Below are 18,112 nucleotides of genomic sequence, written 5' to 3' on the forward strand. Positions count from 1 at the left end.
ATGACTCCTAGTGAATAAACAGGATAATTGTCTGCAAGGGCGGGAAGGCAAAATCTTGCAAAGATACTTTCGTAGTGTGAAAAGAACAATTAGCTTTTTGAGAATAGTTCATAAAGATGTAAGAATCTATATGCTCAAGCTCAATTTTATTAATGTTTTAGTCATAGACCTTAACAATATTCAGATTAAAACCATACAAAATACATAACCCACAACACCCAGAATTATATGAATAATATTTGTAAAATGTTACAGACAGTCACGTATTTACATATTATTGCTTGATTTAAACATTATATGTCTAATGGCATCTTCTAGACACTTTTTAAATTGTCCAACAAAGAGGATGGGTTGGCCTGGCAGTATAGATAGTGTTGCCAACCTCCAGGTACTAGCTGGAGATCTCCTGCTATTACAGCTGATCTCCAGCCAATAGAGATAAGTTCACCTGGAGAAAATGGTCGCTTGGCAATTGGACTCTAAAGCATTGAAGTCCCTTTCCTCCCCAAACACTGCCCTCTCAGGCTCCACCCCAAAAATCTCCCGCTGGTGGCGAAGGGGGACTTGGCAACCCTAAGTATGCATGAGTTCCAGCTTCAGTGTGTCAGATGGATGAACGCAAAAGCTTGCTAACACCTATACTGAAGACCAGTGTAAATAGTAGGTCAGTGACCTTCTGTTTCCTAACTGGGACAGATCTCCATTAGAAAATTACCCATGAAGATTCACAGACAGGGGAAATGCCATTTTGTCTCCCTTTACTTCTTCCCCTCTGTCTCTGGCTGCCCTCCCTCCCTCCTCCTTACTAGCTGCACTTCCTAACCCCGCCCCTGGCTCCACTTTCCCACCTGTCATGAAACTTGCGGGGTGACTTTGGGTCAATCACTGTTGGCCTAACCTGCCTCACCGGAGTGTTATGAGGGAAAAGTGGGTGTGCAGGAGAACAACGTACACTGCCCTGAGCTCCTTGGAGAAAGGATGGAATAAAAGCATATTGTATGTCAGATAGACACAAACTTGCTTCCTTTGCTATTGAATATAAAGGTCCTGGATTCTTTAGTAATAATCTTCGAAAATATGTTTTACCAAAATGTTTAATTTTATTTTCAAATACATATTAGACTTGATTCATGTCTGACAAAGGAGAATTAATAATCGTTTGGGAACTGACAAAACATTTATTGTTTCAAATTGTGAAATAGTGACTTTCTTGTGAAATAGTGCAGCCTAGAATTTGCAGTGGTGGTGTGTGTGTGTTTAAAGGTAAGTTTGTTCTGTTTTGCTTTGATGTAGATAGTTTTGTTCTTGTGCTATAGAAGACATTTCAGGTTTCATAATGAAAACAGTATTTCTGTATAAATGCCTAGAGAAATACTGATATTATTGTTACCACAACATTAAAATAGAAAGAACTGGCCGAGATTTATCATCCACACTACTGGGAACACCTATATAGTAAGAAACCAGAAGACAATTTGTTTCTGATCCATCCCTTATTGTTTACTTAAAGGTCAATGACATGTTCAGCTGCCACAGTTTAACCCTTACAAAAGATTGCCCTGTGTCACTTTGACATGGCTGCACTGATTCACGAGGGGTGTTTGTGATCAAACTCAAAAGAGTTTCCGTCTAGACATTAGGAAGAATTTTCTAACAGAGCGGTTCCTCAGTGGAACAGGCTTCCTCAGGAGGTGGTAAGCTCTCCTTCCCTGGAGGTTTTTAAGAAGAGGCTAGATGGCCATCTGTCAGCAATGCTGATTCTATGACCTTAGGCAGATCATGAGAGGGAGGGCACCTTGGCCATCTTCTGGGCATGGAGTAGGGGTCACTGGGTGTGTGTGGGAGAGGTGGTTGTGAAATTCCTGCATTGTGCAGGGGGTTGGACTAGATGACCCTGGTGGTCCCTTCCAACTCTGATTCTATGATTCCCTACTCCTACACATGAAGCCTGCTGGGTGACCTTGGGCTAGTCACAGTTCTCTCCGAACTCTCTCAGCCCCACCTACCTCAAAGGTGCCTGTTGTGGGGAAGGGAAGGTGATTGTAAGCCACTTTGAGACTCCTTAAAGGTACAGAAAAGTGGGGTATAAAAATAATCTCTTCTGCTTATAAATCTGGCCTTGTCAGAGGCTGGGTAACTGATCTGATGGCCTCTGATCTTCTGGTTTATTTTGCTCTGGTGTTTTGTTTTTCCTTTTAGAATTGGCATCTTTATATTATCATAAGAAAGTACCTTGTTTTTCATGGATCAGGGAATATGAAAAAGATTCCCCCTCCCCATAAAGACACAAAAGGAAAACTGAGATATAAATGAATGCTCACAAGCAGTTTTGTTTGCTGTATTGGGGTTTGACACTTCGAGTGAAGAACATTGTGATTTTGCAGTTTTAGGAAGTACTAAAACATGTTAGGTTGGAGAGTACTGATATAGCACAGATTTTAATCAGTTTTTCTGACATGCTACTGCTGTATCTATACTGCAAGGCAGTATAGATTTTTGAGGAAATGTTCATTGTTTCTTCCCTTCTTTAACAGGCTTACAGGTTTTCTCCACTCCCTGAAATGGTGATGGGTTCTCCACCTCCTCCTGTGCCTCCCAGAACAGGACCTGTTGCTGTCACCTCTCTTAGGAGGTACTATGCTGTTAAATGTTTCAGCTGAGAATTTTAAATGTCCCCCACTGTGGCAAATAATATCTTATATTCACGCAGAGAAGGCTGTATGCCTAGTTATGAAGAGACATTTGTGAAATTGTTATCAAGCAACATCATTTTAAAAACTTCAGATTCTCACCTAGTTTTATTTCTTACTTATTTAAAAGCAAGCAAGCAAACAAGAGTAAGAAATGGGTATTTCTCATTCACCTGCAAACCCGCTAAGATGCCTAATACATATACCAATTGTATGCTCTAGTATCACTTAAACCAGTGGTTCTCGGCCTTTTTCTGTTTGTGGCCCCCTTCTGACCTTGTTTCGTTCCTGTGCCCCCACTGTCCTATCAGAAGAAAGGTAGCTATTTAAATGTTTGTAAATAGCCAAGGAACAAAGAAGTATAAACAGCCACACAAAATGCACACATGCAGTTATTATTGGAAAACTGAAATTTATAAAAAAACACCCCACAAAAAGGGAATACAACACACTAATAAACAACAGTGTTCACATACAAGGGAGAACAAAGCCTCTACCACTGTTTTCTGATTTCTTCACTTCTCTGTTTTCTTTTTTCTTTTCTGTTTTCTCGGTCACTTTTCTGTTTTCTTCACTTCTCACTTCCCACTGTGGCCCCCTAGTCTTGTGCCATGGTCCCCCATTTACTCAATTTTTGACTGTGGCTCCCTTGGAATATCCTGGGACCCCCCAGGAGGCCATATGGCCCCAGGTTGAGAACTACTGACTTAAACCATGATTTACGTCCTTGATTATAAAGGCATAACGTCAGATTAGCTGTTCTGTAAAATAAGTGAATGACTTATAAACCTTCCTGTTTTTCTCTTTTAAGATGACCCAAGTATAGGGAGCACAAAATGTACGGACTGCCTGCTAAAATTGGTTTTGGCACTCTGGAAACATTTAAAGGGTTTGTTCCTATAACATCTCGTATCTGCAGTTAAAAAGCTCAATAAATATAAATCACCTCTAACAGTCAATTTCAATATTTCGTGCATAATTCTCTAGGCATTGCTGTTGGGCAGCCTCCATTCATTTCAGCCTGAGCAGCTGCAGAAGCCGGTGGACAGCATTTTAAAAATTCTGTTTCCTCACAGGTAGCTGATTGATAGAGTACCTCATGCCATTCATTTCTGATTAGCAGTTGCACAGTTCAGGCTGATGAAATCCCTTGGTCTTCGGATGGTGCTTTACATCAAGCAGTCTGCAAAGGCCAAGCTTAGCACACACGTTGTGTTTTACTGTGGTTTGGCACAAGAGTACAGAAATAGCTGAGCTATCCTGATTGGCTGCCGGTGATATCATGACAATCATGCTGAAATATCAATGAGCTGTGGAACACTGGCAGCCATGTGCGTTCTTCACTGTCAGGTAGAACTGATGGTTAGTAGTGAGCTAAAATAGACTGTATCTAAGAAACAGAAACCATACACTGAGAACACTCTTTTTATATGGTCGTATATTTAGATTTTCTATGAGACCAGTGTATTTTCTAATATTCATGCTATATCACATCCAGATGTATTTTTTGGGAATTCAGGGCAAAAGCCCTGTATCCCAGCTGTAAGCCATGAGCTGTGAGGTAATGACTGAGCTCTGCAGAAATGTCAAAGCAAAAAGCAAGATTCTCTCTCTAAGACCTTCTACATATTTACTGTACAACACGTAATGAGGGAGGTCCTCGAGTTCTGAGGGTCCGCAAATACATAAGCAGAGGCCATCGGGATTTGGACATAGCATCCGGCTAATATGGCTGTTGGCACGATCTGAAACCTTATTGATGTAAAAGCACTAGACTGGGAGATCATCTGGCCATTGGATGCGGCATCACACCTGAATACCCAATACCGCATGGTAAAGCCAGGGATAGGAACACCCTGTGAGTCATTCATGATGGAATAGCGAATGAGAGTGTTGTTATAAAATGTTGACCAAGCCCTGACATTTGAGAGCATCGCCTCAAAGCTAAGATGGCCAAGTATGTTGGTGGAAACTTTACAATGCTCTCTTTGTAAAAAAAAACCCAAAAAATTACTGTATGGCTGAAGGTGTTTCTTGGCAATGTTTCAAATCACAGGCTACTCTGAAACAGCCTGGTCCAGTGTAAACTGGTTGTAGAGCACAGCTGATGTTTGCTTGATGTTGGAATGACTGATATTTTCCATGTATGTATATCATGCAGGTCGACATCTGATGTTGGCAGCAAGACAAGAATTTCAGAGTCCAGTGGGACTGAACAGATACAGCCGCATGATCATGCCCCTTTTGTCCCAGTATCAAGAGCCCCAGTATCTGTGGCTCCATTGGATCAATCAGCTTTGAATTACTCAGGTGAAAAACGCATGCGGTACAAACAGAGACCACATCTAAGTCTGTATGGCATAGAGACGAGCGTGTGAGATGTTTCAAACACCCTTGGGTAGAACTGTGTTAAATGGCTTTCTTGAAGGCTTGAGGAGGAGGAGGATCAATAAAAGGATAAAAGCTTTCTAATGTGGGAAAGAATGGGGAAGAAGGACATGGTCGTTCTATTTGAAGCACCTGGAATTGTCATCTTTCTGAGGCAGGATCTTGGAACTGAAGGTGTGCCGCAGTACAGAGAACTGATGTCCATGTAAGGTAGTCAGTTTCCGTTGCAATGGCTACTTATTCTGGAGTTGAGGGCCACTTTGCATTGACCCAGGGGCCACACGTTATCTTTGGAAACAACCAGCGCAGATGACCACTTTCAACTCAGTGTAGTGAAGCCATCCTGAATTGATAGTAAGCACGTTATATTAATTGTTTCAACGCAAGCCAGCAGGTCCTTGCAAACCACTCCAAAATGGGTTGCGTTAGGATGTCTTGATATGTGACAGAAGTTTTGCCCAGTGTGGCCATTCAACTCAGACTGACTTCACCACATAATTAATAAGCTGAATATGGTCATATGTTTAGGGCTTTTGTTTGGAGGCTAGAAAGCAAGCAGATTGTGCTTGCAACGAGAAGCTTCAGCAAAGAATTTGAACTTACATGGATGTAAGAAGCTTCTGTATACAAGTCAGACCACTGGTCCATCTAGCCTAGTGCTGTCTACTCTTAAGTCACGAGCTCTCCGGGGTCTCAGCCAGAAAACTTTTCCAGCAACTTCTGCCTAAGACCCTTCTAACTGGAGATGCTGTGGATTGAACATGGGACCTTATACATGGAATGGATGTACTCTGCCATTGAGCTTTGGCCCCAGCAAATCTCTTTGATTACGCCAACCACTCAAATCTCTTCGGTATTAAGGAAACATGACAGACATTGCATAACTCCTTAGGCACACTGGACTTATACACTCTAAATATTTGTATAAGCCTGTGCATGTATGAGTTGGGATCATCTTCTATTTTACATTGTAACTGCCATTTTTGATCTGCCATTTTGTTAGTGTTCCTGTGTTCACTAAATAAAGCTTCCAGTTGTTGAAGCCTATTTCATCTAAGATCACTGAAGAAGATTATTGAGATTGTTCAGGAGGCCACTGAGGTGTTTATGTCGTCCAAAGGAGGGACAGTTGGGTAGCTGGGACAAAGGAGTAGGAAAGGCAGGTGCCGACATTGATGGAAAGGGCCCCTTGTGTTCCCTGGGTCGTGGATGGTCTGGAGAAAGCAAATGATTTTCAGAGCTTCTGAAACTTGCTGGAATAACACTATTTGCTTGCTATTCACACAACAACTGTCTTTAGCTAACAAAAAAGCACGTGCATTAAAGTAAAGGTGAGCAGAGGTAGAGTAGCTGTTCTGCTTGTGTCGAAAGCCTGAGTGGGAGGGCGGGTTGTGGGAGGGAGGTGTCTCCTTTTCTTAAAACAAAATAAAATTTGCCTGCCATAGTCATTTTACTTTGGAAGTTCCCCGTTCTGTTTTTAGCCTCATCAATGCACAGTGAGCAGTAAATACTTGCCATAAGTTCACATGGTTCTCTGAATAGAGAAAGCCTGTTGAAGACCAGTCATTCATTTCTAAATGAAAGGCTAGAAGCATGTTTTTTAATTGCCCTGCTCTCCATGGCTAATGAATGAAGCCTGGAATGAAACCAATGAAAACTTAAAGGAGAAAGAATGCCCATGCTTATTGATCTGTTTCTTCTGTAGCTTTCCCCTCTTATGTTCTATGGTTTAACACTCTCCAACTGTGTTCAGATTCTGAGTGTTCATCCAGATCTGGACAGCTACGGGCCTCTGCCAACTGCTGTTGTAACACCTTCCTACCCAGAGCAAAAGTCCATTAAAAACGTTCCCCTCTCTGCTGCATTTGTATTTTGAAAATTACAAGTAGCAGTAAATTGTCAGTTGAATGAAGTTCTATCTCTAGTAATTAAATGGACTTCTGCTTGGTCCCGTACGAAGAAGTAGTCAACCCTGTATCATGCAAGATGTCAGTGCATTCATAAAGCTTAGGCAAAGGACATTCTAATGGTTTGGTACCCTTTACACCACAAGTGCTTAAGATATGGACTAAACAGGATGGAATACTATATTTGTTGCTAGAGTTTCTAAAACTTTTGGATAAGAGAAATGATACAGGGCTAAATGAGCTATTGGTTTTCAGCTTCCCTTTTTTTGCATATAAAGCTATGAATGCTAAGTTATTAAAAAAACAGAATACTGTTGTTCTAAAAAGTACAGAAGTCCCTAATTCTTTTTGTAAAATTAGTATTTAATATTGCAACAGCCAATAAAGGCCTTGTTTCCTAACAAAGCAGTTTCAAAGGTCACAGTCCAAAATACACTTTCACACAAGCAGGTTTCATAGAAACCACTGGGACTTGTTTCCATGTAATGTTTTTACGATTGGGTGTAAATGATGGATTTTTATTTGGGAGGGGGGTTGGCGCCAGATTGGAAATAAAGGGCTTGTAGAAATTTCACTATGTTGCCTTAGGCTATGATCCAGTGGAGCATTGAAGGATGTTACTTCGTTTTAAGCATGTAAATAGTCCAAGTGGGACCATTTAGCACAGTTTGCATGTTGTTGAAGGATATGCTGTGTTTCTCCAGTCACAGCTCCCAGTGGTGTGAAGGCTCTTTGCTAGACTGAAGCACAGTAATCCAGCAGACCCTAACGGGCAGTCCACTGCTGCCGTTAACTTTTCTCATGAGTTGTTTCTGAAAAGCACAGTTTAGCTGAGCATTTCTGGAACGGATGTACAGTAGGACTGTACATGTCAATTTCACTATAGGACATAGTTCTGAGAGTACCTCATTACCTAGCATTGTGGTTCCAACCTGATGCTTAAGAGTACTTACCAGTGGAATTGAACATACACCTTTTTGTCCGAACCTCTTGATTGGGAACTCCATTCTACGTTTCCTTATTCTTCTCCACCATCTTATTCCCAGTGGCATATTCCATGCAAAAGATTCCTGTTTGGTTCTTGCTCACTAGTAGGAAATCATTCTGCTAGCTTTATTTGGTTTAAAGCAAAACCCTGAAAGAAATGATAAATATCTTGTATTAAATCCTGCAGACACATGTATTAAAAGTTGGTCAGTTTAGGATTGGAATACTGATCTTCAAAAGAGAGGCGCCTGCATTTCAGTAATGGGTAAAGTATTACTGCTATGGCACATTTATTTACCACCAGTGGTGTGCTTGTTGTGGACCAAAGTTAAGACTCTCTCCTTTTCTAGAAGGACTTAGGGTAACTTTTTCAGGGTCTCTGGGTGGAATTTGAGATAATGTTAAAATGATAAAATGAAACATTCCCATGTTTGCTGGGTAAAAGATGTACATGTCCTTAATTAAAACTCAGACGTGACCCTGACATTCATAGACTTTTTGATGACTTTTAAAGGACTCCTACCATTTTCATCATCCTGTCAAGTCTGTAATTATGCCCACCGTCACTGAGGTTCCTTAGCAATTGTTGCGATAAATCATATGCACGTACTTGAAAGAACACTCTGTCTCACAAAATGTTCCATTGTTTTCTGGGAAAGAGTGGAATATTACAACCTTCTGAATTTTTATGTCAGTTCTCAGTTTCTTAGTTTTGCTTTATATACATCAGATAATAGAATTAAAGTGCATAAACTGAAGTAAAATGGACTGGCCTTGGGAAAACAGCTGATATAAGATGGCACTGCTTACATGGTGACATTGTTTTCCAGATACTGCATGGAAAAAATAAAGGAAGATTATGCTGTAATTTCATGCAGTGCTTGTTATCACCTGATACTTTCTATGAAAAGCTTGAGTTTAGTAGAGCAGTTTATGGAAGGTAGTGAGTGAAGAAGAACAAGAGATTCTTCCCTCTCAACACATGTATTTTTAGGTGTTTTTTTTTATTCTAAAGCTTTTAAAGTTGTGAATCTGTAATTGGAGACACTGAATGGCTGTCTAAGAATAAGAGTGATAGTGAAGAAACGCTCTTTACTGAGAAAATATCAAAGGTTGAGCTCTGATAAAGAAGTATTTAGGGTACTGTTGTAACTTTTAAGGAGCTGCAAGTCTAACTTTCATAAAATAATTATTTGAGAGTCATCACACTGGGTTTTATAGGGCTTCTGAGTCTATGCATCTACAACAGTACATTTTACTGGAGGTCTTCAAATTTTGCTGTAGTTAACTTCATGAAACTACCCCAAAAAACTGTGTCTCTCCATATGCAACAAGGGTAAAACAAATATGAGTGTTCATTTAGTGACACTTGGTGGAAAGAAAAGTTCACACTTGGTTTAGGTTTTCAACATGCTTTGACTACCTCAGAAAATAAAGCCCAGGGATACAAAAAGCCATTGGACTTTAGTTACTCATTGGCAGGCTAGGCAATATGTGTTTGGAGGCTGAATGGCCCACAAAACTACCTTTTTATATTAGGTAGATGATTAAAACCTCTGATTAATAACCTAGTCAAAACACACGTTAAAACTTGACAAGGATGGGGATTGTGTTCCCTCTGCGTCTCCTCAGACAAACCTAAACATCAGTGACTGTGAATGATAGTTGGGGAATTCCAAAAGTATAAGAAATATTCAGCTATTATCTTACATTAGTGAGAATGGAAATTCTACCACAGATCTACGGCACTAAAATAAAATTTGCCACCACAGCTTCGCCTGACTGGAGAGGTTCATATGGTCACATAGGTTTGGTGCATGACCACAACCCTGCCATTGCACTGCAGAAATAGATTGAAATGTAAAGTATTGTGAATGCAAAGGTTATTTAAGAACTAAAAATGTGTAATGATAGTGAATTCATTTACAGTTAGGCCCTGCTTCTGAGTGATCCTTTTGTGGCAATATGAGGTTGGTCAGGATGTGAATCAGTCACCTTTTGTGCTTGCGTTGGAGCAGACCTTTTTATTTTTAATTCTGGGGGGTTGAAAAACACTTGGTACTCCTCTTCTGCTCAGGATCAAATGGTTTTGAATGTGGAGAAGATATGATCATTCTAGCCCCGTTTTTATGTTTCATGGATTAAAGGTGATGTGTGTGAGGAGTAAAGCAGTGGAAAACTACCCAAACCAAAAAAAGGTAAGAATGAAGAATGGCTCTGGGAGCAGCCTGTGGATAATTGTGGCTACTTGAGTGAAGGTCACAATTGTCTCAGCAGGGTGTAGCAGTTCATCATTACCCTCAGCCTGGTTTTAACGTCACAAGCCCCCTTTCTGTGATTGTAAAGTGTGGTGTAAATATACAGCTGTGGTATAAATATTGGTAACAGAAAATGGCTTTTAGCAGTAAAAATATCTTCCCAATTTAAATTCCTTTTGTTATCTCCACAGTCAGCCAAGTCTATGAATTCAAGAGACTCTGCTTTGTTATATGATGTCTCTGTTTCTTAAATGGGGTTTTTTGTTTTGTTTTGGGGATTGAATTTTTTGGAATTGTTGTTCCCATCAGAATAAATGCATCCTACACCATTTCTATTCACAAGGAGTGAAATCTTTTGAATTCAGATTTTGAGATAACATGTCAGAGTGGTTTTATGTTATTAGAGGAACATGACTCCAAGCAAACATGTGGTGATCCTCTAACACACACACACACACACACACACACACACACACACACACCTTCAAAATAAAGGGTGCTTCGTTGCTCTCCTTGGTTCTGTTCATCCCATGTAACTTCATAAGCAACATTTATGCAATTCTGACAAGCCCATTGTAGACAACGGAGGCTGGAAACTGTGCTGTAAACTGAAATGGAAAAAAATTGGAACTGTCTTATTAAATATATTGTTTCTGTTTAACATCTCATGTGTGTGAAGTGTTTTGTTTCAAGTTGCTCAGGTACATTTGTCAATGTAATGACAAGTAGGGTAGGGTTGTTTTCTTTTTAACAGACAGGTATCTGGAAAGGCAATGACCACTGCTTACAAATGACAGTAATGGAACAGCCTTGTCAGCTTTTAATTGCTCTTCAATGACTTGACATCCATCCATAGAGATAGATTGGAAGTGGGAGGTACAGAACTCAAGTGTTCTGGAACAGCAGGGAACATTATAAGAATTCATATTGGCATCCTGGATGCTATAAGTTAATAAAAAAGATTGCTTGCTATGTTGATAAAGGTATTGAGTACAGATAACACTGAATTAAGGATTACTGCCTGCCTCTCTTTTTTGACTCACCCTTTACTCACAATGTTTTTGCATGTGTGGCTCAAATGAATTATTTCTATTTAAATTTAAAAAAAAAATATTTCTTTTGTAGAATATACCTTCATTATGCTTGGCAACATTCACATACGGCACAAATAATAAAGTATTACTTGTGAAAATGGTTTTAGAATTTAATACAATTCTAAGGGAGTCTCCTAGGAAAGAGTTATAAGCTGTAGTTGTATGCACGCTGAAGTCCCACTGAATCCAGGGGGTTTTGCTTCTCAGTAAATATGCATTGGATCAGGTTCTAAGACCAGTAACATTTATGCCTAGAAATCATAGGACTAACCTCTGTGTGCCAAAGCAATGGCCAAATGGATGTCTTTATGCCCAGAAAAAATATATTGAGGTGTAAGATGCTGACAGCAATGGGTGTTGATCTCAGTGGTAAAAAATGTGCTCTTAACAAAATTAACAAAAAACAAAATGAAAGCCATTATTGCACACCTATCATGTAATGCCTTTGTTGCTTAAGATTTTGGGGAGCAGAAAGGCTACAGTATGTAGTTTGAATACTTCTTGTACTTAACACACATATTAAGAGCTGATGCCTTCAGCACATAGGAGATATGCTTCGCTGTACAGAAGATAAAGATGGATACTTTTTCTAACACTTGGCAACATCTTTCAAGCTGAAAGCTGTCATGTGTTGCCTACAAGTACCAAATTTCTTCCAGAAGATACCTGTGAGATATGCAAGTTGAAGGGAGCATGAGTGACTGACTGAAGAAGCCAGCAATTTACCAGCTGATGAAGAAGAGTATCACAGTGGACAAATAAACTGTTTAAGCATAACATGCCAGAAAGCATCAGGAAAAAAACATAATGAGTATATATAGTCATGTAACAATGTGTGCTAATGTAAAATGATGCGGGCATATGGAATTTTGAACTGAAGATTGAAATGGCATTAATTTAAGTAACTGGTGGTTGGGACAGCATGATCCAAAGATCAGTCCACACAACAAAAAAAGGACCACATCACAGCTATATTCCGGTTTATTCCCAAATGGTTTTGTATAAGTCATGTTGACTGAAGAGACTGATGCTTCATACTGGAGTATTTTCAGATCCTATTTCCCCTCCAGGAAATGTACAAAGTACTATATATACACAAACATCAAATCACAGAGTAGCCATAGGCAGTTGTAGTGCTCTTCGGAACTCTGCTGCCACCGCTTAGTAGGACTGTGTTGCCTAAGGGTAATAAATGCCTCCCTGCTCATTTGCATATTTGAAAACAATGCTGTACTAGCATTTCAGCCAATATACTGTACAAAAGAAGCTACAATCTCTAGTAACACTAGAATCAATGTTTGTAAATACCATATATGCTGTTTTACATGACCTCACACATCTGCTAGAATCCTGACCACCAACATCTTAACCTTGGCTTATTCTAAGTGCTTTCTACACTAGCATAAATCCCAGGAGTCTTTACTGTGCCTGTGGTGGGTTATACATTGGCTTAACAACTGGTATTCATTCATTCTATTTAGACCAGTATGATCACTGGAACGTGACTGTGGTGTTGATATGCCCACAGTGTCAGCAGCAGTTTCAGTTCTGGATTGACTTCTTCAACCGGGTATATTCTGCTGTGGGATAATTCATCTCCCTACAACAGTAGCAACAAGGCCCTGTGTGCAGATACAAACATACATGCTCTGTCTTTGGCCAATGCTCTCTGTTGCCAATGCAAAATAGCGTCTTCTAGATGGAACATATCAAATACTCTTTGCAATGCCTTTTGATTACTAATCATCTTCCGTGTCTCTCGATAGGAAACACAGTTCCGGCAGTGTTTGCAATCCCAGCAGCAAGCCGACCTGGGTTCACAGGCTATTTCATCCCTACACCACCTACAGCATACAGGAACCCCGCCTGGATGTCCTATGCTGGAGAGAATGAATTACCAGGGCAATGGGCTGACTCGGTAATTGTGCAGATTTGACTTACTACGTTTTATATATTGAATAATAGTGAACTTACTCCGGCCAGGTACTTGGAAGGGGAAATTTCCACAGAGGTGGTATCTTTATTGTCCTGGGTACTGATGTTAGATGTACCATTGCTAGTTTTGCTATTTGGCTATCTCTCAATTGCCTAAAGTAAAATGAGAGGTCAAGGGGAGTGTTAAAGAAACATAAATGTTCTAGCCCAGTCACCAGAGGCCATACCCAGGCATTAACAGTGTTCTGTAGTTCTGTGTATCTTGGAGCTGGATTTTCCAAATTGCAAGTCAGAACTTGCGGATGACTTCCCATACCTTTGTTGAATGAAGACAATGCAAATCAAAGAATATTATGGATAGGATTAAGATTCAGTCCCTGAACAAAGATAGCATAGGAAAGGTTAATCCTGTAAATAGGGGTTTGTAGAATGTCGTCTTCATCTGATTTTTGCTGGTCTGACAGGATTTATACCACTAAAGCTACCTAATTTTGTCACGGGTAATAGTAAACATTTGATTTAATTCTATATAGTGAGCCTTTTCTAATTTAATGAGGTAAGACAGAAAAACCCAGGAGGTGAGTGATTGCAGCAGCAACCACAAAGCATGGCTTGGGAAAGGGAGATGTGGGGACTTGTTGCTAAAGGTAGCAATAGCCTTTGTGCTGAAGGCAAAAATGGATGAAAGAAAGGGCTTCTTTTAAGGCTGCTTCACATAAGATTAATTTCCTGCATTTCTGTGAAGGCAATTATACAACTTCCATTTTGGCTTCCTGCCAGGCAAATAGTAGACACCACATGAGACAAATTTCATGCAAGTTTAATAGTTTCGTACATGGAATTGACTTCTATATTTGCTAATAAAGAGAAGCAGAAGTTTGCTATGTTTGTATAAGGTCTTCTGGAAAATGGGCAGAACCTAGAAAGTTCCATAGACATGGCTTTCAGGGGTTCTTGCCTGTCACAGGAGATGAATATGTCCATTAATTTCCAAAGGATTATTTAAAACTGTCTATTGATAGAAGGAACTGTTACTGTAACCATTAAAGTAACACAGGACTTTGTCATCCCCTATTATGAGCAGGCATGAAAATGTTTTCTGTCTCTAAATGCCTGTTTGCCCCATAAATCTGGTTTGACCAACACATTTTCCATGCATATTTGAACACACACTTCTCCTATTGTAAATATACATGTGAATGTTTCCCTTGTAACTGTGAATTGACCCACTGAAGGCATGTCACCCTATGCCCACACATCGTTTCTCATAAGCTGCTTTGGTGTGTGTGTGTTAAGTGCCGTCAAGTCGTTTCCGACTCATGGCGACCCTATGAATCAATGTCCTCCAAAGTGTCCTATGTTTAACAGCCTTGCTCAGATCTTGCAAACTGAGGGGCCGTGGCTTCCTTTATAGAGTCAATCCATCTCTTGTTGGGTCTTCCTCTTTTCATGCTGCCTTCAACTTTTCCTAGCATGATTGTCTTTTCCAGTGACTCTTGTCTTCTCATAATATGTCCAAAGTACGATAGCCTCAGTTTAGTCATTTTAGCTTCTAGGGTCAGTTGTTTTTTCGACGGTCCAGGGTATCCGTAACACTCTCCTCCAACACCACATTTCAGAGGAATCTACTTTCTTCCTATCAGCTTTGGTACTGAAAGCTGCTTTGGTACTGAAAAGAAAAATCCTGTGGATGGATGAAACTGTGAACAATCATTTGGCTAATCTGTGTGCATCTCTAGTCCTTGAGTCTGAAGGTAAGCTGTAAAGCTTGCCCTGAATTAAAAAGTGATGAAAGGGGGACCTCTAGCGTTGTACTGTAGCATAGATCTTTGCTAAATTGTGAGCTTTCTTGTTGGTCACAAACATAAGAACTTAAGTAGAACCTGCTGGATCAGACTACTTCCCCATCTAGTCCAGCACACTGTTTCACACAGTGGCCAATTAGTTGCCATGAAGAGCCAAAGAAATGGCATAGAGGCTAAGGCCTTACCCTTCTGGTGCCTCCAGCACCGGTATTCATTGATTTGCTGCCTCTGTAGATGAAGACTCCTTTCAGTCACCATGGCCAGTAGGCATTGATGAACCTCTGTCTAACACCCTTCTAAAGTGATCTATTCTTGTTGCCATCATTACTTCCACTGGCACACTTTAATTATTTGTTGAGTAAAGAAATATTTACTTCTGTCTATCCAGAACCTATTCCCCAGTTTTTCCATTGGGTGCTGCCAAGTTCTAGTATTATGGAAGAGGAACCTCCCTCTATCCACTTTCTCCACCCCATGCACAATTTTATAAGCCTACATCATGTTTCCCTTAGCCAGCTGAAAAGGCTGCATTTTGTTGTCATTTACATTGTACTGTCCCATAGATATTGGTGTGCTGCTTCACGTAGATTAAGTAATCGGGGTCTTGCAGTGAATGGTCAGGAGCAAGCAACCATATGGCACAACAAAACTTGATATCTAGCATGTTCCCTGACAGCGAGGCTCTTAATGACATCCACACTACCACTTTGCAAGGATAGTTATTATTTCTAAAGATCTACTTTTGTCTGATAATTGTACTGTACTGTAGAGTTCCAATTATTGTAAATGTGAAAAATTGATGAACTTCCTTTTCATTTTTGTCATGGTTATTCTTTGATATCAGACATTCACTTCATATAATTAAGAAATAAGTTTAAATTAAGCACATATAAAACAGAATGAAAGGCAATAGGTACTTATCTAATTTGTTGCATTATATCCATCCATCCATCTATCTCACAGACCCTAGCCTGATACTCTAACCAGTACCTTACATTGTCTTTCTCTACACACTCAACTCTGCAAATGCTGTATAAAACTTAGTAATATTTCTTGACATTTCACTGCTGTTTTTACTGATTAGATTGCTGGCCAAGCAAATCCTATGTATTTGGAATATTCCAGTTTAAACCAATATAAACCCACTAAGATTATTGAAATGACATGGCAGTATGTTGGAGTAACACATAACTGACATGGATGTTTTCATATTAGTTACATTTTCAGTCAGACCTTGCCATGGAAGAGGATTGCTCTGATAGGTCTGTCTTTCCTAAACGGGGTTTATATGAATCTGATTGCTGGCTCACTGGCTTCATGTGGGCTTTAGATTAGCAACCAAACAGAAGCCATTGCTTCTCGGTTCCCTCTGGTGTTTGTGCCCACAAAAAAATCCTTGCACATACAGGCAGGCAGTACTACAGACTGAAGGGGGGAATGAATCCAAATTCTACACTGCCCCCTACAAACTTCAGGTAGCATCTCTACCATCATCATAGTAATGAAAGTGCACTGCAATTAGTGACAGTAGACGAGAGAAACAGACAGGCTCAGTTCAGACATAATGCGAAACCGTGGTTTATTTTTAGCTATGGCCATTTATGCTTGGTAATTAGCAGCGCGTTCCAGGCTGAAGTGCCCCGTATTTTAAAAAAAGTTTTTCACACTGAACCGTCATTCCGGACGTGACTGCGAAGCCAGCGCATATCTGCTTCGCATTTCTTAAGAGCCCCTTTAACGTGACCTTTTGTATTTGCTCTGCCCCTGCACCGAAGCATTGACTGAAGGAACCATGAAAAATCACAAACACCGCTTAGCTATGCAAGCGACCATTGCCAATGGCTATGCAAATGAAGGAGCGAAGGAGCAGGCGAGTGGGGTGTGTGTGTGGAATTTCTCCTTTTGCACCGGGGACCGGGAATAGGCGTTTTATAGGTCACATTTAAAAAAAGAGCTTTGAGCGAGCATGAAAATTGACCCTGCATAAATGGCCTATGTTTAACTGAGGTCACCTCACAGATCAAATCCTGATCTGCCTTGGCAATTGTTAGCTGCCACATGACTACTACTGCTGGAATTCTGTGTGTAGATCTGAGAGCCTTTTTTTTTTTGTCTACTTGCTATCTTTTATAGGTCCCACTCCCTGGCTACATAGATGCTTATTCCCGGCTACGCTATCAGCACAACTCTCCTTCAAGGCTTCCTCGCCAATACAGCCAGCCCTCGAATATGCATCCCAGCTTAGAGCAAGCCCCCCTGCCTTCCTCTTCTGCTTCTCAACAGAGCCTATCAGAAAATGACCCATCTGACAGCCCTCTCACCAACCTTTCTACTGCTGCTCTGGTGAAGGCAATAAGAGAGGAAGTTGCTAAGCTAGCCAAGAAACAGACAGACATGTTCGAGTTTCAGGTCTGATGGCTGCTTGTGCTGAATGTTTGTATCACACACTTTGCAAGCCTCTAGCTTTCAGATCAGCTTTGTCATGATGGCTTGTGCCAAAATGATGCAATTTCCCCCCCTGTTCTGAAACAGTCAATTCTGGATTTTTATTAAATGAAAGAAAATAGAGCAGTCAGTCTGGAAAACAGCTCTCCGCCCACTGAGACAGGTATTCCCAAGCGACTCTTTGTTAAATATTGATATATTTATGGTATGGAACTGTCTGTCACATACCTCCTTGTTCTGTGAAGGCAATGTTGTTGGAAACATTACTGAACCATATATCTGTCTAATGTTCCAATATATTAAAAGCTTGAGAAGCACAATATAGATTATTCTGAAGCAAGTTGTGCATGTAAAAAGTAAATCTTATCTTTCTGGATCAAGAAACAATAGTAATGTCATAAAATTAAGAGCCGCATAGTCATATTTTAGTAGTTAAAGTTGTTGCAGTTTGAAAGTGCTGTTAAGACAGACTGCAGGAAAGCAAGAAAGCTCAATCCTTGCCGCCCAGAAGCCACATTTGAACAGTAAGAATTTGATGTGAACGGACCTTGTAGAGAGTCCTCTGTAAATATCCCTAAACTCATAATCGTCATTCATAATCTG

At 40.2% G+C, this 18,112-nt stretch overlaps 1 protein-coding gene across 1 annotated transcript in view; it reads left to right on the plus strand.

Annotated features, from left to right (window-relative positions):
* KIAA1549L (KIAA1549 like) overlaps nucleotides 1–17,623 on the plus strand; it is a 154,471-nt gene extending 136,848 nt beyond the window's left edge. The window contains exons 19-22 of the mRNA XM_056851136.1: nucleotides 2,535–2,632; nucleotides 4,852–5,000; nucleotides 13,091–13,242; nucleotides 17,198–17,623. Coding sequence (XP_056707114.1) covers nucleotides 2,535–2,632; nucleotides 4,852–5,000; nucleotides 13,091–13,242; nucleotides 17,198–17,479 — 681 coding nt within the window. The 3' untranslated portion in view covers nucleotides 17,480–17,623. The remainder of the gene's footprint in view (nucleotides 1–2,534; nucleotides 2,633–4,851; nucleotides 5,001–13,090; nucleotides 13,243–17,197) is intronic.
* Nucleotides 17,624–18,112: the final 489 nt, after the last annotated feature.

Source organism: Euleptes europaea, chromosome 6 (genome assembly GCF_029931775.1).
Source record: "Euleptes europaea isolate rEulEur1 chromosome 6, rEulEur1.hap1, whole genome shotgun sequence".
Taxonomy (NCBI): Eukaryota; Metazoa; Chordata; class Lepidosauria; order Squamata; family Sphaerodactylidae; genus Euleptes; species Euleptes europaea.